General features: G+C 36.4%; 1 protein-coding gene across 2 annotated transcripts in view; it reads right to left on the minus strand.

Moving 5' to 3' along the window:
• PUDP (pseudouridine 5'-phosphatase) overlaps positions 1-27,995 on the minus strand; it is a 65,243-nt gene that overhangs the window by 21,983 nt on the left and 15,265 nt on the right. For both annotated transcript variants that reach the window (XM_027898563.1, XM_027898562.1), the window contains exons 2-3: positions 15,855-16,073; positions 5,971-6,200 (exon numbers count right to left, since the gene is read on the minus strand). In XM_027898563.1, coding sequence (XP_027754364.1) covers positions 5,971-6,200; positions 15,855-16,073 — 449 coding nt within the window. The remainder of the gene's footprint in view (positions 1-5,970; positions 6,201-15,854; positions 16,074-27,995) is intronic.

Raw genomic sequence — 27,995 nt, forward strand, 5'->3', positions numbered from 1 at the left:
TCAGTGCATGTTGCGCATGATGGGACATAGGTCATTCACTTCCCAGTCACTCCATGTACAGTAACAGTAAAATCTACATAATCTAAATCTACGTAATCTAAATTCATTAAGGGAGTGAACTCTGCTTTTACTGTAAACTTAAGCATGTTGTGTGTACTCAGGAGCAGTGGCTTCAATCTCTCATAGCACCGAATCAGTTGCTCAGAAGTCCCACCACCTCCCAAAGAGCATCATCCCCACCACAGCACACTTCTGCCAAGGGAGAGACTTCTTTGCTCTCTCCAGCCACTGCACAGCACAGAGTGAGGAAATTATCCAACAAGGAAACACACATGCCAGAAACACTCAAACATCCCAGACCTTTATTCAGTGTACTAAGTATATGGCTACACTTGGAGCTGGCACCAACAAATCAGACAACACAAGAAGTTCTTTATTGGCTCTAATCCACCAAATGCCTAATTTGAACTAATTGATGAACTGTAATTATATCAGTACAGACAAAACAGTAAACAACTTTCAAAAAGAAAGCCCAAATTCTGCTTTCTACCTCAAAACACACCATCATTCAGAAAGAGCTGTGGAGCAACACTCTCTTCACGCAGCAGCAGCCACTGGCATGTGCTGTACCTGCCTTTGTTCGGATCACCGTGTCTGAGAACAACAGTGATCGACCACAAACTGTCATCTGTCCTCCTGAATGCAGCCTAACACTTTAGGTCAGGCATGCTCTGACCATTATAATGGCAGGTTATACCTGGAAAAAACAAGTATCTAGCAATATGCTAAAATGACTGGTAAGAACTGGGAGTTCAAAGACATAAGACAGTAGAACTTGGGTAAATCAGAATGGTTCATACCATGAACAGCTGTTTAGAAGGTGATATGAGGAAAAGTTGGTAACATAGGCCTATGCAAAGGACAGACTCTGGCTTGGAATGAGCCAAATCTGAAGAAACAGCCATTGATGTAGATTCAAACTAAGCTGAAAAATGTCCAAGTGCTTTTGCATTTCATGCTTTTGTTATTTCAACAATAACAAATCTGTGAATTGCAAACATTCATGAAAGATTGTAAGTCAATTAATTTATAAAATGGAAAAGGACAGATTTATGATGACTAAAACACATGATTTGAACAGCAGGCATTCCAATTTACAGCTCAGTGTACCACCTAGAATGGCTATTCATGACTGTAATTTCTGTACTCCTAATAAATTAAACCTCTAGGTATATATAAGGAATAAGAGAAATATCACTTATAAAATAGCTGCTTATCTGAAAACCATAGTAAGTAAAATGTATACACTACACGTATACACCAAAAATGGTGAAGTTGAATGTGGCGGGAGCGGGGGAAGAAAAAAGAAAAGAAAGAAGGGGACAATAAAAAAAAAGGTTTTAGCATCCTTTTTACAAAAAAACTCACAGAAATTATGGTCACAGTAAGTGCTAAATCAACCTTTTTCATCCTTGGTTTTATTTGTACAATACAGAATAAAATTACAAAATATTTGAATGTCATACCATTCTGAATCTATTGCTCTTTCTCTACATCTTCTGTAGCAAAAAAGTCACAGAAATTTCTCTTTGAACTTCTCTGTTCTGTGACACAAAAAAGTCCACTGAGACTCATAAATCCTAATGCCATTTAGTCAGTCTGAAAAAATTTTAATGAGCTCTCACTAGATTTGGTACAGAGATTATTTGTAACTATGGGATCAATTAATTAATTAGAAATGGAAGAAACTGAAAAGATATAGTATTTTAAATTAAGGAGATGATTTACATCACTTGGAACTTTTAGAATAGAACAGATTGATTCTTCATAAGAGAGTTATGACCATTTGTATTACTACAATCTATTCCTCTTTTTAAACAGTGGATATAAGTGGATTTATTTGCTTTTAAACTACTAGTAAGGTCCTTTATTTTACAGAAAAGCTACAGGCGAATTAACCAAAATACTGGAAAGAAAGGCCCTAGCCTGCAACATCCTTAAATAGGAAGATCATTAATCTATGTGGTTTTGATGACAGAAGTGTATTGGAAGTATGTATAAATGTTGGCATAGGAATGTCTGAAGCCCTCTGAGTTCGAGTCATATTTAAATTAAATCTATTAGCATATCATTTTTGTTATTATGAAATAAAACTTCAAGATAGCATTGAAAATTTTTATTTATATATATATATATCTCTATATATATAAATATAAAAATACACACAAATGGTCAGGTTGGTATGAACTCTTTTAAAGAAAAAATATTCTAGTATTTATACATTCCAAAATCATGATTTTTAATAACGTGAGCCCTATGAATTAAAGTGGAACAGAAATATATTGTTTAGCAAAAGTATTTTTGTTTCCTTATTTTTTTTCCCCTGATCAAATCTGTGAAGTCAATCGCTGAATCATGGGATAAGTGAGACGTAAAGGGACCTCCAGAGCTCATCTAGTCTGTGGACTGTGTCCAGATAAATTTCGAGTATCTCCAAGGATGGAGACTCCACAACCCCTCTAGGCAACCTCTGCAAGTGCTTGGCCACCCTCACAGTAAAAAGAAGCATTTTGATTTGCTCAGTCTCTTGTGTATATCTGTGCCCATTGACTCTGGTTTTGTCACTGGGCACCACTGAACAGAGCCTGACCTTCTTTACCATCTCCCTTGAAGTATTCTTACACATTAATAAGATCTCCCTGAGTATTCTCTTCTTTTCATTCCAACCACGTCATAAAGATGTTAAACAGGGCTGTAACCAGTATTGACCACTACTCACTGGCACCCAGCTAGAATTGTGCCACTGATCACAACCCTCTGGGCCTGGCCATTCAGCCAGTTTTCAAAACACACCACTGTCTGCTCACCCACAGCTTCTCTACAAGGATCATATGGGTGAGAGTACTACTGTAGCACAAGGAGACAACAGCCCCTGTTCTCACTTTGTCCACCAGGCCAGTCACTTCAAAGAAGTTAATTAAGTTTGTAAAGCATGACTTTCCCTTGATGTAGCCACAGTGACTGCTCCCGATGGTTTGCTTGTCCTTCCTGTGCCTGGAAATGGTTTTCAGGATTAGTTGTTTCACCACCACTCTCCAGGGATCGAGGTGAGGCTGAGTAGCCTGTAGTTCCCTGGCTTGAAGACAGGAGTGAGACATTTGCTTTCTCCAGTCTTTGAGCACTTCTCCTAATGGCCATGATTGATCAATGAGTATGTAAAGTGGTCTTATAATGACATCTGCCAGCTCCCTCAGCACTAGAAGGTGTATCCCATTAGGGTCCCCGGAATTACTCATGTCCAGTCTGGTTGAGTATTCCCTAACCAAAATCCAAATAAAAATAATACTATGAAAAGTATTATTTAACTGTCTAAATAAAATGTATGAAAAAGAACACAGTGTTTTGAACATTCTGGCCTGAAATTTCTATAATATTCAAGAACACATTGTTTCTACATATGTACAACTCCAGATGGTTTTCATACAAGTTGCATCTGTGCATTTGAGAGCAGAAATTTGAGTATATGTTTTTAAATTTAAATTTTAGAAAAATGTAAGTTTTCTAGTATTTAATCTCCAGATCATATTTTGATTACCTGACTGATTTAATTAATTATTTATATGACAGTGCATTGTTGCTAGTTTTGGCAGTTCATATGATGCTTCACGTATCACAAGATAGCAAGACCTAGGCTGAATTGGCAGGGTGTACCTTGTTTGAAATTCCTGTGCTATGGTTTCATCATGCATATTAAGTTTCTAGTTAACCAAAGACTGCAAACCAAAAGGTCAGCATTTAAGAAATTCCCAGATGGACAATTGTGACATCCTTCAATGACAGTAAAGCAGATATCATATCCATTTATATATCACATGAAATATTTTTCTTCCTCTTGAGAGTTCTGTGCTTGTGCTAAATTCCCACACTTCATCATTTGTGATTTTTGTAGATCCAACAAAAGTTCAGTTGAATTTAATCTGCACTAAGGGAATGCTGATGCTGTAAACTTCATATAGAGGAAAAACATAGATTCAAACATTTATGTTCTTCTTCAAATAAAAAGGTTAACAAAATTAAAAATACAAACCTAAACAAAAATACAATCTCTAATTTTGTCCAAAATACCTTTAAAATAGTTTAAAAATATTAGGTGTAATACAGATGATACTGTTTTCTTTAATTTTTTTTTTTTTTAATTTCTAACATAACTAAGGGAACAAAAAATTATCTACAACAGTGTCACTGGTTTTTCTTTGCTTGCTTTTGGGCTGTTCTTTAATGTTTTTGTATTTTTTAATTATTACCACCTTGTGACTTTTCTAAAATAGAGCCAAATAAACTAAGGGCTTTGGGAAAACTGTCCTTATGCTCCTCACATGAAATTATAGTTAATTTGCCATTAACTCCGATGACATTCAGTTACAACCCAGCTTTATATAAATTATGAATACTTTCTGCTCTTTTTTTTTCTGAATTACAGAATAGTTACACTTACATCCAATTAAAAAGTACTCATTATGCAACTCATCCTGTTTCCGAAAAAAAACCAGACCATACAACATTACAGGAACATACTCTGATTTTTTGTTCCCTACACATACAGTTAAGCAGGGAAGAATATTTTTATATGAAAAAATATTAAGCTGTGGTTTAAGCTTGTGTTCAACTCCTCTCTTCCTCTCTCTAAAACCTTGGGCTACTTCCCAATATTTGCTCTGAACTGAATATTACACTTTCAAAATTCATAACTCCCTAACTCTAAGGTGAGATTTACAGTTTTGCAACTCAGATTTCAACATCTGGAACAAGTCTTACAGGGACTACTCACACAAGTATCTACCATGTCCCTACTATGCCATGAGCATGAACATGTTTAGGTACATTTGTTGCATCTTTTCTGAACATGCAAGCTCACAAATGAAGTTGATGCACATATACAGAATGTCCTGAGAACTTGCAACAGAAAAAAAAAAATTCAAGCAAAACCCAAACACAGTTTGATTAACACTGTTCAACAGTAAACCACACTGCATCAAACTTATTTCACATTGTATTCTCAGGCAATGAAAATACCATTTAGACTCTGGGTGAGAATTTGAAGTACAAAAGGCTAAGGAATTAGTTAATCATTCCATACGTATTTGTGTAGCCACTTTTTCCTCAATAATCCTGCTGAGAGAATAGTAATCACAATCTAATCTACCTAAACTTACTCCCTAAAATTAGTAGGCAGTACATTTTTCTGCAGTAATGAAATTCTGAAACTTCAGAACTTACGTTCCACTCGGGACAGAGAAGAGAGAAAAATATTCCAAGGAAAAGGGAATTTAATTTAAAATAAAAGTGAAGACATTATTTTAACAACTCTCAGTTTATCTTTCAAATATTTTCCATGCAGATTTCTATTTCAGAATAAAGTTTAGAAAGTTTTATACAAGAGAGAAAACTAAACACACCTAACTCTTGGAGAAAGATTGTTCAAACTGATAGTTTAAAATCAGAAACAAGAATATGATCTCAGAGATTTACAATATAAGAGAACAGATGTGGCTTAAGAAAAAGATATGCCCTCTTCACAAAGAACCATCTTTAATTTTTCGACACTTAAGAGATAAATTAGCTATGAATGTATGAAAAATACACTGAACTATGCTTAAACAACTGTTTCCAAATTTTGAATAGTGAAGTTAAGATTGTAGATTTATTTATACAGCAGAGAATTATTACACTTTTCTATTACTGCATGTTACGGGGTAGTAAAACAGAGTAATCAGCATTACAAAAACACACATTACAAAGTGCGGGGGAAATCTCTTCCTTCAACAGCCCAAACATCTTTGAAAACAGAATTTGCTGATTTTTATAATGTTTATATTAAATTTAATCTAAGTATTTATCACATTTAAAAAAAATCCAAATATAGCCCAAAGAGAATATTCCTAAATTGAATTTGTCCCTTCCTCTTCTTACCTTCTCTGGAGGTGCAGAAGGGTGAAATCTCTTTGCACAAACCAGAAACAGATCAGGGTGTGGCTTGCCACACTTCACCTCAGGATCATCTCCCAACACAATATGATGAAAAAGACCAAAAAAGTCTTTGTGTCTGGTTGTTTTCCGCTGAAATGAGGCTTCACCCGAGCTAGTGGCAACAGCCATGGGTATGTTGTGTTTGTGTAAATGACGGATCAGCTTATCAACCCCTGCAAGACAAATATATATGTTTCAGTTTTTATATATATGCATATATGTCGGTATATGTATTAATGTTTATACCTAATTACAAAGTATTTAGCAATGTTTCAACAAGGCTGTCTTACTGAATAAAATAACCTATTTCAATCAGTTAGTGTGAAAGAAAATTCCTGCCATATCTTAAACTTTCCTTCTCCAGACAAAAGTCATGGAACATTCTTCAAGGTATACATATACTTGTTCTGTTATCAAAATGATGCTTTTCTCAAAATATGTCAGAAAATGAGTTCAACGTCATTACATGATGATACCCACTAGAAACTGATTAAGCAATGTTCCTTCCTCATGTAAGCTTATTATTTCAAACTCTGAGAGTTTGAGAGAACATTTTCTTTCATATACAGCTATGCTCCTGAAAAAAGAATCAAAAAAATATACTCTTCTCACTGGATAGCATAGTTTTAATTTCTGAAGCAAGTATCCAACTGGCTCAGACCAGACCCTAAGGGAGTTCGGTTTCTCTCTTCTGCAATTATTACAGAAAGTAACACTAGGCAGAGGAGAGCAGCTGTCAGTCACAGTTGTTAATACCAGAGCTTTATCTATTGATGCTGTGAACCCAGAGTAATGAACATCTCAAGCCTAACGGGTAGAAACTTCAATCTGATCCAGTCTTCTAGGGAAGGTTAATGCAGTGATGTGCTGAAAGCACAGCAGTCTGTGTAAGAGGGAAACATCATCATTTGGTGCAAGTTTTGAGTTTTCTTTAGGAGTTTTGTGGGTTTTTTTTCTGCAGCATTCTAAATGATGAATACATCTCCCAGAAAAAAACATTAGCATTATGTAATGAAGAACAAGATTGAATGTCTGGTTTTTATCAACTCGCAAGAGAAAATCCCTCCATATCTGTAAAATCATTTCAGCTCTGCTTCTTGGTATTAACCCACTGTGTTGGTGGGTTACCCACAGGATATTATTTCAGGCAGTTTAGGTTCAAGTGGACTCCAGTTGACTTTTGGCTCTTTGAAACAAGTTGAGCACAATTCTCTGTTTTCATCTTCCAACTTCATGGGTTCTTATCATACTTTTCATGTCTGATTATAGTAAAATAATCTTATTCTCTTCCTTCTGATTCACTGGCATAGTTATGTATGGTCCCTGCTCCTTCCAACCATTCCTGCTCCTCGTGTCCATTTAGTTCTTTTATTTGCCTCACCAGCATCTCTGATTTGCACTTCCCATGTGATTTAGCCTCTCAGTTCAACCACCTTAACTGCCACACACTTTTCCCAAGTATAGTCATATGGTCAGCTTGGAGAAGTTGTAAGTACTATTGATAAAAAAGTGGGTAGATTAGTAAAGAGGTGCATTAAATAATCCACCCATCTGGAACTAGGACTTGTAGGTATGGCTCTCTGGAGATTTCTCATCTATTGTTCAGAATCTAATCAAACAATTAAAAACCAACATTTTTTTTTAGCTCCAAGTTCATATTTAATGACTTTAAATACATGCAGTTCTGTAATGTTAGATTTTGAGTTGGACAGAAATAACAAGTGTTATTCCTCCTCTAATTGCAATTCATCATCTATTTGAAAGCCCTTCTATGCCTCCTTAAGTGGTTATACTAAGCAAGTGCATTTTTCCAAAATTATGCTATTATGTCCTCTCACTGAAATATGATGTTAAATACAAGTTAACTTTTTATTCCAGACAGTTTCATTCTGAAACATGTAGTAAGTCTATATTAAATTAATGAAGTACTAAGATGCCTTAATGTAAAGCAGGAACCCAAGTATCTCTTCTTTAGAATAAAATGCATTCATTCTAAGGAACTTACTCTAAATAAGCTGCAATGTTTAGCAAGGCTAGCATGTCATGTGTATAGTAATATAAAGAAGCCCAAAGATTAAGCAGAAGACTTTTCCTATCTTCTAGGCCCTTGCTATGATATAGTTTTCTGTAAAGTTGTGCTCTTTTCAAATAGTTAATTTTCTTCAGTCCCACTGCATCATAGCTTCAGTTCATCTCTCACATGGTATGTTTATTCTATATTCCTATTGGAGGTAGCCAGCAAAAAAGGAAAAAAAAAAAAAAAGAAAAAAGAAAAGCACTGTTGCAGAACAGTTATTTCTTTAGGGTTCTCTGTTATATTCCCCCAGCACATCATGATTATAGTGTGTAAATGTGTATGGGTGTGTGTTTGATTTCTCTTTTTGGCTTCCCTCCCAACAAGAGAGCTAAAATGCAGTTGTCCTTAATACCTCCAGAAAGCAAATATTTACATTATTCAGAAAATGCACTTTAATAAGAATATTTCATTTTAAAAATTATTATTCATATTACATGTAAATAGAGCAAAATAGATTAGAAAAAAATCAAGAGGCAAATCAACTGCACAGAAAAAAAATTAAACTGCATTTGAAAGTGTAGCTAGCATAACTTGACAAACTCAAAACAAATGAAAAATATACTCATTCCAGGTTTGCTTTCCTCTTCGTAAAAGCTACAGATCAAGAAAATTCATTTTTGTTTGCATCAACTACCACCAGCTCTAGACACTTAGCCACCACATCAAACTGACACAATTATTGTACCAAGTCAGCACTTAATTCTTTATTAGGAAGATAATATCTTCATCTGTATCTTTATAGTGCTTTTTTAAAAGAAAACATCAACAGAAGGGGAAGTGAGGAACTGCTTTAAAGATTCTTTAAAGTTTCTTAAACTTCCCCTGGTATATCCTGTGTTATTATACCCTCTGTAGCTACAAAGATTTTTCAATCAAATGACAATCAAATCAACCAAATAAGAACTCAAAGACCATGAGAAGTATGCTAAAAATTCCCCTAATCTTGATAACTTCTAACTTACTTGTTGCTACATCAGGGCCTATCCACCACAGAGGGACCCTTCTGTTAAGACTTCCTGGGATCACCTTTTACCCTTCTGAAGGACAGCTTAGGCACGTACAGCATGAACAAAAAACAAAGATCAAAAGAAATAAGGATCTCTATTCTTCCAGCATAAGGATACACTCCTAATGTGGCACACAGGCAATAACTATCTTACGCAGTATATGAATTCTTCAAGTAATTATAAAAAAAATCAGGAGTACCCCACAATGCTATGATTTATTTCCAAATGTAGTCTTCTTTTCAGATAACCAAAATGGTAAATACTCTTTCTTTATGCTATGTCTTTAAATATGAAGTTTTAGGACAGACACAGAAGCTCAATATATGCTAAATAGTTCAACACTGGTAACTATTGGAAAGAAAGATAGGTGAAAAGAATTGTAAGCTCAATTTTGTTACAGTAGCTGCAAAGAAGGAGGATCAACTTTAAATGTCAGCATCTTTAACACCCAATTAATCACAAATGTCAATGAAGTTATCAGCTTTGGGAAAAGAAAAAGAAAACAAATTAAACCAACAGAAAGGAGTTATTTCTTCTGAGACCACAGATGCATTTAAAAGGAAGAGATCAGCTTTTTGTTCCAAGAATTCCAGAAAATCATATATAAAAATACATATTGATTTTTTTTTAAAAAGGAAGTATTATTCCTCCATTAGACTCCAAATGTGGTGTTTGCACTTTTTAGATTCAGTTGAAATCATGGTGACTAATACAATGGATCAACTGATAAACTAAAAATAAGACTTATACTGAACAACGAAACTCTTGAGCTAACTCACTTTTTTCCTTTACATTGGCTAATACAAACATGTACAGCAAGAGTTCAGGAAACCAAATAACGCTACACTAAAATGATCTAATGAGAGTCCCCATCTAATTACTTACATACTATTACAAGACTATTTTCTACCTGCCGTTTTTAAAGTTCTCACCTTTTTAAATCAAATGGCATTATTCACTATAAAGTGAAAATTAACAAAACTCCTCAAAGCTAGCTCAAATTGATGAAAAACAAAGGGAATTTTTATTTTCCTTTTAGTTTTATACAAACATGGTCCCTGTGTAACACAGAATACTTCAGAACAGTCAAAAACACATACATTTTTGCCATATTTTACCTCATATCTTTTCAAATTTTTGTACCATCCCTTTTCTTATATTTGTCTATCACTGAACAGAACACTTTTCTTAACTTATATCACTTCTCCATCTCCACATTCAGACCTATTTCTTTTGAAATATTTCCAGATAAACAAGGAGATACTATAAAGCTCTTCTATTCTTTTCTAATATGTTTCTATCCAAACCTTTTTTCTATGAATATATTCCAGTAGTGTATAAGAATGTTTCTCAAAATAGACAAGAAAGTGATCTCCATCATAAACTGGGCACACGTCTTGATGATTTATGTCCATGTGCACAAATGAAAATCTTAAAAATAAAAAGAGCTTCTGTATTAGAAGACTTCTTTTTTCATAATCATTTACAGTTCCTACATTGAATGTGATAAGATTCCAAACCTAAAGTTTTTCAAGATTTCATCACATTCTTTAATCAAAGTTAACATTATCACTCAAAGCTTTGTAGACTGATTAGACTTCTAGTCAATTCCATGATAGTCTTTTAAGTTCATAAAGGCAAAAAACTATGGCAAAAAACTCAGCAGCATCTGAACACTAAAAGCACTCAACAAAACACAAAAAAATTTAACTTACAAAAAGAAGCTACTGTTTGTTAATTTAAGTCATAAAATGATTAAAATTATTTCTTATGGAGTTTGGTGTGCTATAACAACTGCAAGCCCATCAACACAGTGCTATTCATTATCTACACTTTCTCACAATCCTCAAGTGAAGTCAGGATTGTTGCTGTGAAGGTGACAGTGTGACAGAGGCGAGGCTATCCACTACTTGGTTTAATTGCCATGAATGTTTTAATTTGGTCAGCCCTGAATTGGTCAGGCAGTTGGACTAGGTGGTAGTTGTAGGTCCCTTCCAACTGAAGTAGTCCTGTTCAGTTCTGTTTTATTCTATTATATTCCTAAATCTCATGAGACAATGGAAACGTAACTCTCAGATCAACCCACTTCTTTTTTTTGTTATGATACACTGTATAAAAATGCTATCTGCAGTGGTATGTTATTCTTTCCCTGAGCTACAAACTGGAGGTGAAAACTACTAACCTATCCCCCACTTAGGAATGTAATTGACTATTAATAAGGAATTTTGACTTCTCATCTTATTGCTCAATAAAAAATACCAGAGATCCTCCTGGAGGCAGAGACTCCCTATTTACTGAATCATTACTATCATTTTAGTTTGGACATACTGACACCATGCATGGCCATAGAAGAAATGTAAGTACCAAATTTTACATAATTTAGAACATATATTAGCTGTGTTGCTGATTTCGTGATAAAAGCATGTTTGGGTTGCAATCTTTTGGGACCTGTAAAGGTCAAATCTTTGAAATCAGCCAAACAGAAAGCATCGTTCTGAGTCTGCAGCTGATTGATTCATCTCTAGGGGTTACAGGCTCACTGAACCCAGCATGGACTCACTAGAGTTTCCTAGTACTAAAGCAATAGCAGCAAGGAAAATAAAAGATAGCATGGTAGGAAGTCTCTTTACCTGTTAAGGGCACAACATGAATCAAGGAAGCTATAGTTAAGCTCACTAGACTGCTGGTTAAATGGAACTGCGGAAGGAAAAAATAAACTGGAGTTGCCACTGAAATTCGAACCGTTTTCCTTTCTTCTCTTTTTATGCTTTCTGACTGGCTTCATTTGGTACTAAAATTGAGGTATGAAATTACCTCCTCATGGCTGCAAGAAACAGTCGACTGTACTTGAACTGGAAAATAGCTTGCACATCACATTCTGCACTGGTTGAACAGGAGCTGCAACAACTAAATCCCAGTTACTGTAAAAACAAGGAATGGAAAATGTCTGAAAGGTATACACAGTCACACAATCCTTAAGGATCTGTGCTTTGTAATAATGATGATGAGCCAAAAACCAGAGACTACTGTGAAAGAATAGCAGTAGTTTCATAATCCTGACATGATGACAGTAACTGCTGGCAGTTGTATAACTTGGAGTTCAGTTTTTCTAGCTCTGTATATATTCTAGGTTTATGTTATGCAAAAGCACAACTAAACATGTATAGGTAGATATACAATATGCATATTTTTACTCTGTTCCACTTGTCATTCCCTATTCTTCTGACTATGCACTTCCCTGCAACACACAAGCTAAAAATGTATTTGCAGAAACAGAAAGCCTATCACAGTACTCTTGTAGATAACAATGTCTGTACTCCTACAGAGATATTTAGAAAACCAGCACAGTGGCAGGCCTGTCATTTTGTCAGTGTTGTCTTGGATTAATTTCTTTCTCCACTGAATCAAAACTACCATTCCTTAAGATTCTTTCAAAACTAAAAATAAATCTGTGAAAAACTCTCAGTTACCAGAAAATTCCATATTAGAAGTGGATATAGACTCTTCTTAGATGAAATTTGTATTTGAACTACAGCTTGATGTGTTGAGGCTTGACTGTCAGTTCAGCCATATTGAAATAGCCAAAATTCTGTCTTCAACTACTCATGCCTCAGAAGTGTTGCACATTAAGTGGTATGGCTGTAATATAGCCTGTGTCATGGTTTAAGCCCAGCTGGCAACTAAGTACCACACAGCTGCTCACTCAGTGCGTGTGTCCTTCCTGGTGGATAAGGAGAAGAATCAGGAAAAAAAGTAACTTGTAGGTAAGAACAGATTAATAATCAAAACAAAGCAAAATATAATAATGATAATACTAATACTACTGATCGTAAAATCAAAGGGAAAGGGTGAGAGAGAAAACCTAAGAAAGAAAAGAGATGCACAATGCAATTGCTCACAATTTGTTGATTGCCAGTCCATCCCAAAGACACAAGTGGTCCGTCTCCCAGGTAACAATCCCAGTTTATGCCCTGGGTATAATGTTCTATGATATGGAATATCCCTTTGGCCAGTTTAGATAAGCCATGGTCCCTCCTGGCTTCTTGTTCACCTGCTCACTGGCAGAGCAAGGGAAACTGAAAAATCCTTGACTTGGGGCAAGCACTACTTAAACATCAGTGTGTTATCAACTTTACTCTTGTACTAAATCCAAAACACAGCACTGTACTTGCTACTAAGAAAACAATGAACTCTATCCCAGCTGAAACCAGGACAGGTTTCTAATCAGACAAAGAACTGTTTTGTCAATTGAATATTCACACAACTTTCACACTATCCTTAACCATCAATGACATACCTGTCAATTACTTGATTTTGGAATTAATAGAGCTATCATGTTTGGCAAAACTATGTGCTTAACTCATTCCACATCCAGAAACAAGTGCTGCTTTACTTGAGTCACTTTTCCAAACATCATTGGTCATTGTTTAGCACTGCTCTCCACCAAACCTAATTTCAATGTTATTTTTGGACAAACTTTAGAAATTGATTAAAAAATAGAACCTCAACTGAATATTAACTGTCAAAAGATGGCCAGAAACACAGCACTTCAGTCATCCTAAGCCATTAATATGACAATTAACTTTCAGTTTCCTGTATTTAGCTGTAACCATCTGAAAGACCAGTTTAGTCAGAGAACAGTATAAACTCAAAATGTCATCATGGTCTTATATCTTATGCATCACATCTTATACTTTGCACAACACATGCAAGAAGCCCATTCTCAATTACAGAATATTAAGAGACTATAGAACAAATATACAAGGATCACATGAATAAACACCCTCAGAAGATACAAAAGGGTAGAAGAAAATACCAGATTTAAAACTCTGGTTGATTGGAGAACAGTCTTTAAAAAAACTAGATAGTAAGTACCTGGAGCCATTTCCCTCAAGCTTATTATCTGACATCAACCTGGTCTCTCAAAATTCATGCCAATTTAGCTTGTATCTCACATGCTGCCTCCAAGTAAAGGACAGATCATATCCCTTTAGTGACCAAGGATGCCTCTGCTCTCCATAATGGGCAGTGAGCATAAAGTATGTTAGTTCACATCAATTCTGCTTTAGAAAATACCCTCAAGAGAGTCATCACATGTATTTAGTTGAACTGAAAAGATAATTAGTTGACTAATTCTAATTAGTCAAATAATATTCTAAAAATATTTACTTGCTTTTCACAGTAAGAATTTTGCTGTTTTCCTCGATAATAGCCCAGCTTTATCAAACCCAGAATTCACTTTTTAAAGTCAGGAACAGCATAAAACCTCATGTTTCCTTCAGCTAATCTGTTCCATCATCTCTCTAACTCTGTTTCAGCCAGCTCAGCCACATTATCACAATCTTCAGCTGGCACACAATATCCACTTAATAGCATCTACTACCTGTGTTGTTTCACTACAGCAACTCTTCTCTGTGGCTCCTAACATTTTAACAAGTCTGTCCATCTGGCATTTTCTAAGCCCAGACTAAGATTTTTTTGTTCGGCTTGCAAAAGATACAGTTGAAAATTTAGTCCCAGAAGTTTGACATGAACTATGAAAAACACATCAATCCATATTTCTCATTGTTTTGAAGAGTTTAACTAGGCTTACAGTTTTAAGTGGAACTATGATTGAGAGAGATTTTGTTTGAAAAATCTTACACATAAAAGACACTAAAGAGATAACTAAGTTGGCTGCACAAAATACTCAAGTTAAAAAAATGACACCTTTTATTTTTGCTGCTTGTTATTTATTCCTAACATATCACATATTTTTAACTTTCATCCTCCTAATGCATTATGAAACTAGGTATAAAAAAGCATCTAAAAATTAAAACATTAATGCACTGTAGAAATTGTCAGAACAAATGAGCACACGTTCAAAGAGAAAAAATGAAAACAGTCAAACTCGTATAGTGACATGTAGCTATTTCACTTCTAACACTTTTTTTATATTCCTCTCAATCTCCTCCTTTTTTTTTCCTTCATAAATTATTGATATTTGCTCCAGAAAGTTTAGCACTGTACATAAAGTTACCTGCAATCCTAGGTTTAAGTGTTGCTAATCTTGTATGGTTGAGGATTTCTCTCTAAGCATTTCAGACCTAAATATAATTGAATATAAAAGTATCCATTCACACTACAGATAAGGTTAATCCTCTTGCTTATCTTGAGGTATCTGGTTGAAGCTACTCATTTTGGCATTCTGCAGTATCACTGGTAAAAGGCAAGGAAACTCTCCTGTCTTAGGATAACCTGAGGAACCTCCCCTCTCCAGTTACACACTCAGACACTGTTACTTGAGTTCCAATGTTCAGGTTAAGTAAGATTATTCCCAGCTGAAAGAACCCATGGGCTCGCATACTTTTAAATGTGCAGGCAAATATATTTGTGCTTAACAAAATCAGGCTACGCTCATAGTCAGGCAACGCTGCCAACAACAGTTATAAAGAACGTCTGGTTTACAAAACAGAATTCACACACGTGTACCTAGTTCTTTTTTTTTTTTTCTCTTAAAACACCTAGAAAAAAGCTTTTCTCCAAGTAAATAGGGAAAAAAGTTTTCTGTACTCCTTGACAGGTAAAATATTTCTTTAGACTGGTAAATATCAGGTGGATTTGAGTAAGACTTGCCAAAACGAGAGCGACGAAACAGAATCTGTAAGAGAAACTATTTTGTGAAAGACAGATTACAAACTTCTGCCTTGATTAGCATTTAAATAATTCCATAAAGAGTTTGTAAATATTGAAAAGAAGCATACCTGGCATCAATGCAGTATTATGGAATAGCTTCTCCTGCTTGATTTTACTTTCATTTAGTAGCTCTTCTTTGGTTATTGGAAGATCTAGAACATCCCGAATAATTTCTGCCGCTTCTAGGGCTTTTTTACCCATAACCAAGGATTTCACATCCCAGGTATAGGATTTTCCAAAACGCCCACAGATCTCTTCGAACACTACTGAATAGAGACGCTCAGTATCTGTCAAACAAACAAATGGAAAAAAAGAAAATTAAACCCACATATAGCCAGCCAGGCAGCTGTCTTGCAAATGGACCACATAAATGGTCAGGGAGTGGTAGACCAGGAGACAGAGGGTTCATACTGAAGTGGGTAAAACTGCATCCCTTTATTTGAAGAGGGGAACCCAGGCTTCCAGGATCACCTCAGAGGCACCTAGCTTTTTCAAGCTGTCACTTCTGTGTTAAGAAAAGGGAACTAAGGGTCTCAACAAAGAACTATCTGGACCCGGTTTTTCATCACCTTTCTTTAGTATCCAAGTTAGCAAGAAGTGTTTTAATTAAAATACTCTATGCTTTTCATGAGAAAGAAAAGAAGGGAAGGAAGGAAATCTGGTACTTGGGGGATGTCATTACACATTCCATGCAAATTGAAAAAAGAAAAAAAGAATTAATTATTTAAGAGTGTCTTTGAACGGAAGCTTCTGAGTGCTTTCAAAGATGTAACAGTCATTACTATAGTGCTCCTGGCAGCACTGCATTTACATGGGATTACTCCAGCAAAATACACCCACTTGTACTTCCAGGGGATTTCAGACAAGAGTAAACTTCAGGCTGAATTTTGGCAGCTTATATGTCAAAGATGTTTTAGCTTTCAAGCTATTTTTTTTAATAGAAACAAATAATCCATCCTTTCCTCCCCCCACAACGAATCTTTGAAAAAGAAGGTCATTAACATTTAATTTAACACTAATATGGGGAAGAAACATACTTTCAGCTCTTGGCTTCATTTCAGCAAAGATACTGAACACTGGCTTTTCTACCAGTCTGTTTATCTTTTCAAGCAGTCTCCTTTGAAAAGTCAGCTACTGCTGTTAACCATGCTTTAATTTCCTCGTAATGCATGTCTTTGCCTTCTGTATCTCTAAAGGTATGTTTATTACTATCACTTTAGCAATGAAAGGGAAAAGCATGGAAAGAAAGAAGTTGCTCTTATGAGATTTATTTAGAGAAATTCAGGACTTACTTATAAACATGTCCTTTGCCATGTAAAAATCTTTTTATAGATAATAAAATAGTGAAGTAATTCACGTGAAAAAGTAAATTAAGAATACAACATTTAAAAGTCACAGTTCCCTCTTTCTTTTTTTCTTATACTCTGTTTTTTCTTCTATATCTCAGACTCACCAGGTGAAGGATGTAAAATTCTTACTCTAAGTTTAAAATTGAAACTCATAATTAATCCTTATCTTGTTAAATAATACACAGCAAGCTAAGCAGAATTAAAACAAAACAAGGAAACAAAAACTTCTAGAATTTGAAAACTTTCCTATGAGTCTCTATGATAATTACATGTTAATCTATCTGAGAGTGAAAGATTCAACTCCATAGGTGAATTTTAAGTCTCCTGCAACTCCATACTTAATTTTAAGTCTCCTGTATTTTAAGACCTCTGAATTAAATTTTTTTCTTAAAGAACTTCTTAATTATGTCTAGATTGCAGACTTAAAAATGGTCTTTTATGCAATGTTGCAGTTTGCCAACTAAAGAGTACTCATGAACAAGTTTGAGTCAAACCTATTAAAACAATTAATTGTTAACTTATTCATATTGTGTTACAACTTAGCTTTCTCAGTGCTGAGAGGAAAAAAAACCCCAAAACCAAAAAAGCCACAAAACAAACAGAAATACCTCCAAACTGGTGCACAAACAACTGTCTACATTTAATTTAAATATATGTAAGTCCCACATATTACTCAAGCGTTTAAAGCAACATAAATGCTTAAACAAGCAGGATGTCAGAGAGCCTTCATTCCTTCCCTCCCCTCATTTATCCATTAGAAGGCTTGGCTTATAAAACCAGCTTTTCTCTCAAAGAGATCATTTTCATTCTGCCTGATGTCATAGCATCTGGACTCTGGACATCAACCTGGTTGCAATGGAAATTACCATAATTTCAAGTTTCCTGGCCTCTTTTAAGATTCTAAATATTTGTCTTTCTGGAGAAACAACTTGATTTTAATTTTCATGAGTGAATAACAAAAGCATGGATGTGAACATTTTACCTGCTCAGATAAATATGTTCCAATACAGCACATGAACAAAAACTGAAACCTGGAGGGAAAAATTTACACATACAAGCACACATATGCACCTACTGTAAAATCTCTAATTGGAATTTGAGGAGACTACAGCTGAAAATGCTGCACTCCCTACATATATGTTTAATAGACAAGGACTTATGTTCCTTCTGATTGTAGAGAAAGGAAAATCTGTAGGTCCCCTTTATAATTAGGCAGCAGTAAATAAATAGCAAATAATTATACAACTTTAAGATTTCTTATTCCCATGAAATAGAGCAATCTCAAAAAAAGTGATTAAAAAATACAAGGCAGGCTAGCTTTTTCACCACTGTAACAAGAAATAAAGCATAGATTGATTAGAGTTTAAGTACATTAACAAAACAATTTCAAACTGCTATAAATCTGCAATACAATAAGAAATTATATCTAATGCCCATACATGAATATAATCCATCAGTGAAATGAAACAAGGAAGAGGAATTCAATTCACCTTCTTAATTACAGTCACCTAATATTATTTACTCTAGTATGTTCAAAACATCCACACACATCTGATGGCAAAAAAAAGGAATCTGAGCAAGACTCACACCTTACTGCATGAGCAGCCAGATGTCCTACAACATCCCAAGTGGTAATAAACACATACATTTCACCAAGTGAATCCAGTCCCAGGTGCTAGCTCCCACCAGGAATACAAGCTGAGAACACAACAGGACACACTGGCTCCCACCAGGAATACAAGCTGAGAACACAACAGGACACACTGGCAGTGGCCTGCTCTAATAGAGGGAAAGAAAAGCTCCTTCAATTTCCAGAAAATGTATAACCTCAAAATAATACATATATAATAAAATAACCTTTCAAAATACTCTTCTCATTTCTAGCTCTCATCTCTTGATATATCTTTTACATGGACATTATCAGCAGGATGTTCTGTCCATCTGCTTGCTACATTTCACTGGGAATGAGTAATATTCATTCCCCAGTCACATATTATCTTCTAGTCGTTTTTATAACAACCCTCCTTCTATGTAACAGCACAGGCAGCTCCACTGGTGGTGTTTACAGTGTGCAAAAGCTAGTCACAATAAATACAAATAAAGTGACAAGAACGACAGAGGCACTGGATTACTCAGTTTGTGATCTTGCACAAAAATATGCTGATGTGTGTTCAGAAAGACCTACAGGTCACCTGTCAACCGACCACAGTACATAAGTGGAGTGCATGACAGGATCAAGTCACTGCAGAGTCAGAATTAGAAGTGCAGATCTACCTAAAGCAGTACCTAAACCTCAGCTTTATCAATCACTTACACATGAAGACAGCTTATTACAGAAGATTATGACTTCATGAATGAACACAGAACTTGATTTTTTTCAGAATGTTTACACCTTCTGAATTTATTAAAATTAGGTTATTGTGACTCTAAAATAATCCGTAGTTTATCAAGGAGACAGGATTAGTTGGCATGAAAGCTTCATTCAGCTGTAGCTCATCCTAATCATTAGTTTTGAGTTCTTTGTTTGAATAACCCATCTCAAGTTTGCATTAAGCTTTCCAGATGAAATACTCCTATGATTTATCCTAGGATTCAAACAGTCTTAAAGAGAATTTTAATTGTGTGTGCTCAATATACTGTAGTAATTCAAAATCAGATCCTGGACAATGAAACTCAGAAAGAGTTATTTTTTGGTTGGTTGGTGGGGTTTTTTGTTCGTTTGTGGTTTTTGTTTGTTTGTTGGTTTTTGTTGTTGGGTTTTTTTTTGTTTGTTTTTTTGGGGGGAGTTTTGTTTTGTTTTGTTTTGGGGGGGGGGATATAAAAATGGTTTAAGAGAAGAATTTTAATTTAAGCAACAGATTTCTTGTATCCATACCTATCAGGCAGATTTCTATTTAAGCGTAGAAGATTACCATTTTCAGTATTCAATTTAGCCAAATTCAAACACAGACAGTCATTTTTACCAACAGTGTGGCCCAAGACTGAGAAAATCTCATTGAATTTCATCACCATCAATACTGAATGAACATACAGAGACCGATTTTGCTTTCCTATCAGTCTTTCACAATGTTCCTTTAATCTCCTTGGAGTATGCAACTGTGTAAAAAAACCATACATATTACTGAAATGTTCAATTGGGGTAAAAGAGATAAATATAATTATAAACCAGAATATACTTACAGAAGTGTGAATTTTTCCTTTGCTTTTTGCAACTCCATTGATGGCATTTAGCACAGCATAAACTGCTAGCTTGCAAACAAATCTAAACAATGGCTGGAATGGTGGGGGAAATCAAGATTCCAGAGAGTATCAGATGTTTCCCCTAATCATGGAGTTATAGTAACAACATTCACACTTTCTCTCCTTTCTGGATTTAAATATAACAATGGCTCTTTTGTTTGTTATCTCACTGAATCAACTGAACAGTGTTAAAGAACACAGGATTTAAATAGACTAATGGCAAAGCCAAAGTAGTGACAGATTTCCCATCAGAAAGACTAACTTCTGTTAAGTCCTGAGTATCCCATGCAGAACTCAATCAATGGTCCTCATGCCCATCTATTTCAACATCAGCAAAATCATGAACTCACGGTTCTTTTCCATCTCTCTCCCTCTCTCCAGCATACAAAGACACGGCTGATCAGTTCACTGACCAGTCGTGTCAAGTCTGTGAGACTCAGGAGGATAAAAAACACTTCAGCACTGCATGAAAGCAAGGAAATGGATGTCTTTCAATAAGTCTCTGCGCTCTAAAGGGATCACTCATCAATCTTTCCATTCTACAACCTCTCTCCCCACCGGCAGTAGATGCCCTTAGCTCGTTCAGTCACACAAGTGAACCAATTCTTGAAATATCCATATAATTGAGGATATGAGTATCAAACAGTAGGACATCCAATACAATTTCTAATGGTATGTGGTCTATCACAGAGTTTAGGAAGCACCACTGGCAAGATAAAAGCCACAAAGCTATCCACAAATTTGCAAGATTCTATTGGTGGTTTTGGTAAGCAGGAAAAAAGAAAAGAATGGGAAACCAAAGGCTACTGAACAGCAAACTTAGAATGGAATAAGGAACATCCTCTCAACACAAAAAAGAAATCAAGATATTACTATCCACAACTTACAATTATAGCTCCATCTCAAAAATAAACAATCAAAAAAAAAAAAAAAAAAAAAAAAAAAAAAAAAAAAAAAAAAAAAAAAAAAAAAGAAAAAAAAAACCCCAAACCACCAAATCATAAAACACAAAAATAAAATAGGTCACTGAGGGAGCAACACTTTATGTCACTAAATAAAGTATCGTGCATAACTCATTCCCCATTCTTTTGCTATCCTTATAATTTCTTTCAGAGAGAATTTAAGGCTTTCCTCTTGAGGTATCAGCAGTCAAACAGGACAGACAAAAACAGTATAAGCTATGCAAAACACTAGCAAGTATACAACTAGAACAGGTCACTAGAACAGGTCTGAAATTGCAGAAAATTAATTTAAGCCTTGTATAACCACTTAAGAATTAGAGCTGAAGGCTCCTGAGTTAGCAAAGATCATAAAATAAAGGGAAAGTTTTTTTAATTCTTATTTTTTATTTTATCTTGCAACTTGTGGCAAAAGGTCAGTCTTGCACTTCCCTCCCAAAATCCCTTCATTCATATTTTCACTACTATGAAAGCTAGTTTAAAAATGCATGACTATGGTTACCTATGATGGTTAATCGGAGAAAAAAAACCCAGCAGTTTCACAGCTGACCTCAAAATCTCTTACAGCAGCTCAGCAGAAGTGGGGATGAGAAAGGCAGGCAACAGGAATTATCTTTTCCACAACAGCCTAAAGTGTTACAGCACTAGTCCAGAAAATGAAACTCAGCCTTTCAAACACCCTAAGGGCCTGAGCCTACTTTTCTAACATCACATTAAATTTTTTATGCTATTATGTGATATATATATATAGACACTTTCATACATATAATCCATTTATATGTTTGTATATATACATATATAAAACTTATAAGCATATATTTTTACATATTTAATTATATATAGTCTATGTAAAGCACTTTGTTTTACAGACAAAAGCTGTCTTTTAAAAAATAAAACTCAGGATGAGTGCACTATCCAGCGAATACAAATCAACCTGGAGCCTGTTGACTCAATGGCTCATTAAAGAGATGTGGTTGAAACAGTTTAGCACAGAAAGCCTCCCGAGGAGGAGAAAAAGAAACGTTCTATTCTTTGAAGACAAGGAAAAGGAATGTTCTATTCTTTATTGTAGTATTCCCCCCCATTCCTTCCATGAACTTGCTTAGGAAGAAAAATGAAATCTAAATTTAGCATCTTAGAGACACCTATTTCAGTCACTGTCACAGGAGAAATATAAGCACTGCTTTCACACATTGCTCAACCAAAATATTTGAGCCATGCCTAAATGTCAAGGCATGTGGTGCTGATGTACCCAACCAGGTGGGCTGAACCTAAAGTCTGGACCATCAAACCACAGGAAATGCTGCTGCAGTATTCATGTCTTCTACCTTTCAGCTGATCTAATCTCATAACCAGTACCATTTAAGTTCATCTTATCATTAACTGGAAGTTAAAGGAAGGTGAATTCTCCATTAATACAAACACTAAACACCAAATAATGGCTACTTCAAAATCAGGAGGTAGTTATAAAGAGCAAGGTATTCAGTAAACCATTTTATGTGATTGATAAACCATAACTTCCAAAGATTAAAAGAAATTTACTATAATTGCTGAAAATTAATATTACTGCTTCCAATTTGAGTAGTGATCTGCACATCACTATATTTTTGATTAGCACTTAGAAAAATTCACTGAAAATGATCCATTATTCATTTTAGTAAGGAGCAGGTAGAAGTCTATTCTGGAGCTTTAATTTTGGCAAACCTACTTCCTTTTTTCGTTGTACTTGAATATTAATATGATTACACTCCAAGACAGATGAATACTTTACATGGAGATTACTTCACTAAGTCCAGAGAAACACACTGCCACTGGCTAAGTCTGTGCTGCCAGTCTGTTTGCCCTTCTCTGATATCAGACAACTTACTATGAATTCAAGTTGTTGCTAACAGGCCTAAAAAGACAGTAAGTTTGGTGCTCGAACAATAGCAGCTGCATGGAACTATTCCTAAATGACTATCACGTATTTTCCCCTCTAGGTTTATATTACTTGGGAGAACTCTTCAAGGGCAGCTACAAAGGAAGCCTATTTCTCATTTTATATGCAGAAAAACATGTTACTTCTATGGGGAGGGAAAGAAGTTTCTGAAAAAATTCAAAAGGCTTTTAGTTTACATTAATATAGCAGATCTATCTTAATGCTATCTTGTATTCACATATACACTTTATCCTTCCTTTTAATGCCACAGGGAAGTGAAAGAAACAGTTCACAAATAAACCATGCACACGCTCTTCTGATGTGGTACTGTAAACAAATACTCTGGTACAATATAAAATAGTGCATGAAAAAGTAGAGAGAAATCTGTATTTCAATTCCAGAGCATGAGAGAATCCAACTCTGAAATAGCAGGTAATATATATGACTTAATGCAAAACATTCTAAAACTGTACTTATTAAGTATCACCTATGTGACAGCATCTCATTAGCTTAAAAATAGAAAAGCTATTGATTCACAGAAACTGCCTGATATGTTCATGCAGAGCCTTAACCATTAAAAATAGAACTACACAAACAGCAGTTGATATGGTGCCTAAAAAAATCTTGCTTGTAGGGTCGAAACCTACAGTTAACCGTGAAGTAGCTTCTTAAAATGTGTATGAGGAGACTTGAGTCAGGTAACAGTTGCACTGTTATTTGCATATGAGCCACTATACCAAGGCAACAGTGTTACACAGGGAATGTTCTCAACCAGAGGAGCAATTGCCAGCTCTGAGCACACTATCAGCTTGTAACATGTTCACAGGAAGTTAGCCTTTCACCATGGGAGTAACTCCTCCTCTTGAGATGTTGCTGACAACACGTAGCAGCAGTTCACTGATTGGAGGAACACAAAACAAGGTTTATAAAGTTGTTTTGGAATGAGATGTTCCAAGGCATGTGGATAAAACTACCACACAAAGTAGATGAAACAAGAAGGATCACTGTATTATTGAAGTCAGTAATACAGAATATAGTAATATAGAATTAGAATATAGTAATATAGATATAAAAGATATAATATAGATATAATATAGATATAATATAATATATAATATATATAATATAATATATAGATATATATAATATATACATCTATATATATAGATATATAGTATAGAATATAGTAATATAGAATTAGAAAAGTCAGTAATATATAATATAGTAATATAGAATTAGATAGGTTGGAGGGGACCTCTGAGATCAAGTCCAACCCTTGATCCACTACCACCACAGTTACTAGACTATGGCACTAAGCAACACATCCAGTCTCTTCTTAAATACCTCCAGGGATAAAGAGGTACTTCCCTGGGCAGCCCATTCCAATGCCTGATTACCCTCTCTGTAAAGAATTTCTTCCTAACATCTAACCTAAACCTCCCCTAGTAGAGCTTGAGACAATGCCCTCTTGTTTTACTGATAGTTGCCTGGGAGAAGAGACCAACCCCCACCTGGTTACAAGCTCCTCTCAGGTAGTTGTAGAGAGTGATGAGGTCACACCTGAGCCTCCTTTTCTCCAGGGTAAACAACCCCAGCTCCCTCAGCCTCTCCTCATAGGACTTGTGCTCGAGTCCCTTCACCAGCCTCATTGCTCTTCTCTGGACCCGCTCCAGCACCTCAATATCCTTCCTGAACTGAGAGGCCCAGAACTGGACACAGCACTCCAGGTGTGGCCTCACCAACGCAGAGTACAGGGGAAGAATCACTTCCCTGCTCCTGCTGGCCACACTGTTCTTGATGCAGGCCAGGATGCCATTGGCCTTCTTGGCCACCTGGGCACACTGCTGGCTCGTGTTCAGCCTCCTGTCAATCAGCATCCCCAGATCCCTTTCTGCCTGGCTGCTCTCCAGCCACTCTGTGCCCAGCCTGTAGCGCTGCAGGGGGTTGTTGTGGCCAAAGTGCAGGACCCGGCACTTGGCCTTGTTGAACCTCATCCTGTTGGAATGGGCCCAACTCTCCAGTCTGTCCAGGTGCCTCTGCAGAGCCCTCCTGCCTTCCAGCTGATCAACACTCCCTCTCAACTTGGTGCTGTCTGCAAATTTACTAATGGTGGACTCAATCCCCTCATCTAAATCGTCAAGAAAGATGTTAAACAGGACTGGGCCCAGCACTGATCCCTGGGAGGACACCACTGGTGAGCGGCCTCCAGCTGGATGCAGCCCCATTCACCAGCACTCTCTGGGCCCGGCCCTTCAGCCAGTTCTTAACCCAGCACAGAGTGCCCCTGTCCAAGCCGTGGGTTGTCAGCTTTTTCAAGAGTATGCTGTGGGAGACAGTGTCAAAGGCTTTGCTGAAGTCCAGATAGACACATCCACAGCCTTCCCCTCATCCACCAGGTGGGTCACCTGATCGTAAAAGGAGATCAGGTTGGTCAAACAGGATCTGGCCCTCCTAAACCCATGTTGGCTGGGTCTGATCCCTTGTCCATCCTGTAGCTGCTGTGTGATTGCACTCAGGATGATCTGCTCCATAACCTTGCCAGGCACTGATATCAGAATGAGAAGCCTGCAGTTTCCCGGGTCCTTCCACAGAGTGCAGTCCTTCAGGAACAGACAGTTCCTCCAGGGGCTGAAGGTGAAGATCTGTTCCACTGTGGACCTCCATGAGATTTAGGGGCACAGCTGCCCCACCATGGTCTGCACTACAGGCTGCACGGGAATCTCTGCTACAGCTCCTGGAGCACCTCCTCCCTCTCCTTCTTCACTGACCTTGGTGTCTGCAGGGCTGTTTCTCTCACATATTCTTGCTCATCTGTCCTTGCTGCTGTTGTGCAGCAGTTTTTTCACCTTCTTAAATCTGTTATCCCCAGATGATGGGCTCAGCCTTGGCCAGCAGCAGGTCCATCTTGGAGCGGGCTGGCATTGGCTCTGTTTGACATGGGGACTCTGGCAGCTTTTCACAAAAGCCACCCCAAGAGCCCACCCCCCAACTCACCCCTTCCCACTACCAAAACCTTGCCACACATACCCAATACAAATATATACTTTCTCGAGGAAAAGCTATAAAAAATATAACCTTCCCTGAACTATCCCAGAGCTATTCTGTTTAACCCACAACCTAAAAGAGTAACAATGGAAAAAAAGAATAGTCATGAGAGTGGAAAGAAGGGTCAGAAATTTTTTTTTTCCTTCCTCAAAAAAACTCCAACAAAATGAGACCATAGAGGAAATTCTCTTCAGCACCCCATAGGTCTCTTCAAATACCGATTTCCTTATTCTCAGAAAGCTTTTTCCTGTCGAAGAGATTACATATATATATATATATATTTATATATATACACACAAAAACATATAAAAACGGCTTATTCAAGTTGCAAATTGATTGACTTTTACTGTTATATGTTTCTAAATCACTTTCTATAATACTGTCAAAGAAGTCAGTTTCCTCAATGGTGAAAACACTTCAAAAGACAGAGTGACTTCAGTAGAAAACAAAAACATTATTTTTCCACTGTGACCTTGGACAGTGTTCTAAACTTAATTGCAGCAATGTGTCAAACATACTACCATAAAGGAAGTGTAAAGAACTACACATTAATAAAGCTAATCTCTTCTGTCCACTCAAGTGCACCTAACATTTTTGAAGTAAATCTGCTGATGGAGTAATTTCTCTGTGGTGATAACACCAAGAGCAGAAAATCAAACATCATCAAATAGCTTGATTCTCCCAGAGTGAGTACGTTCCATCATGGCTGACTATCTACAGTCAAGAGGAAAGAGTCAGAATACTGCAAGACCTGATCACAGTGACTCTTTAACAGTTATATACCAAGAACTCCTAATCCTTACCATAATCTAAATTACAAAAAAACCCAGAGAATCAGATCTTTGAGATTCATGATGTGTGATACAGCAAACTGAAAATTGTTTTATGAGCTGTAATACCTGTTTGAAAACTGTAGAAGAAACCTCAAAACCATGGTATATATACCAATAAAATGCACTTCCAATATCACATAACACTGGGCTTCCATACAGCTGAGCCACAGGCTTGTCTGAAGTTGCATGACCACAGCCCTCACCTTTCATGTGGGGCTGAGGATCAGAGCAGAGAAGTTCTTCTCACAGAGCACTGAAAAACATGGCATGGAGACTATGAGAGTTGTCCCACCTCCAGACTCAGCAGTAATCCAGAGGTAAGCCCTAACTGACTCTCAGATCAAATACAGCCTGCAGCCCAAAGCAGGACCACTCAAAGTTAGTGGACTATCATGAATGATGGTACATGAGCTCTTCTTGTTTCCTAACACCACGAGCAGAAGAACAGCACTGCTGGAAGACTCTCATTTGCTTTAGAATATAATAAGCTTGCTCATAAATAGCACGGTGAAATAAAAACTTATACTTGGCCTTGGAAGCTTTTAACTAAGCCCCATCAAACCCACTGAGAGCTAGGTACCTAAACCATAGAAAATTCAGGTTGGAAGGGACCTTGAAATATCACTTAGTCCAGCCCCACTGTCAGGGGCAGGGATACCTTGCATTATCAGGTTGCTCGAAGCTCCATCCAACACACAGTGCTTTTGTGTTTCTGAGCTAAGATACCATTTGCACACCAAAACCTGAACTGCAGACGCTGTGCGCTGAGAACACCTTGTATGGCAAAAGGAACTTTTCCTATTCCCAGGAAATCAAGCCAGTCTGCTACTCAACTGCAGTCTGTTTCTGTACTAGACTTTTGTAA

The sequence above is a fragment of the Empidonax traillii genome, unplaced genomic scaffold (assembly GCF_003031625.1).
Source record: "Empidonax traillii isolate 1590-97213 ecotype Southwest subspecies unplaced genomic scaffold, ASM303162v1 scaffold604:size387904, whole genome shotgun sequence".
In the NCBI taxonomy this organism is placed as follows: Eukaryota; Metazoa; Chordata; class Aves; order Passeriformes; family Tyrannidae; genus Empidonax; species Empidonax traillii.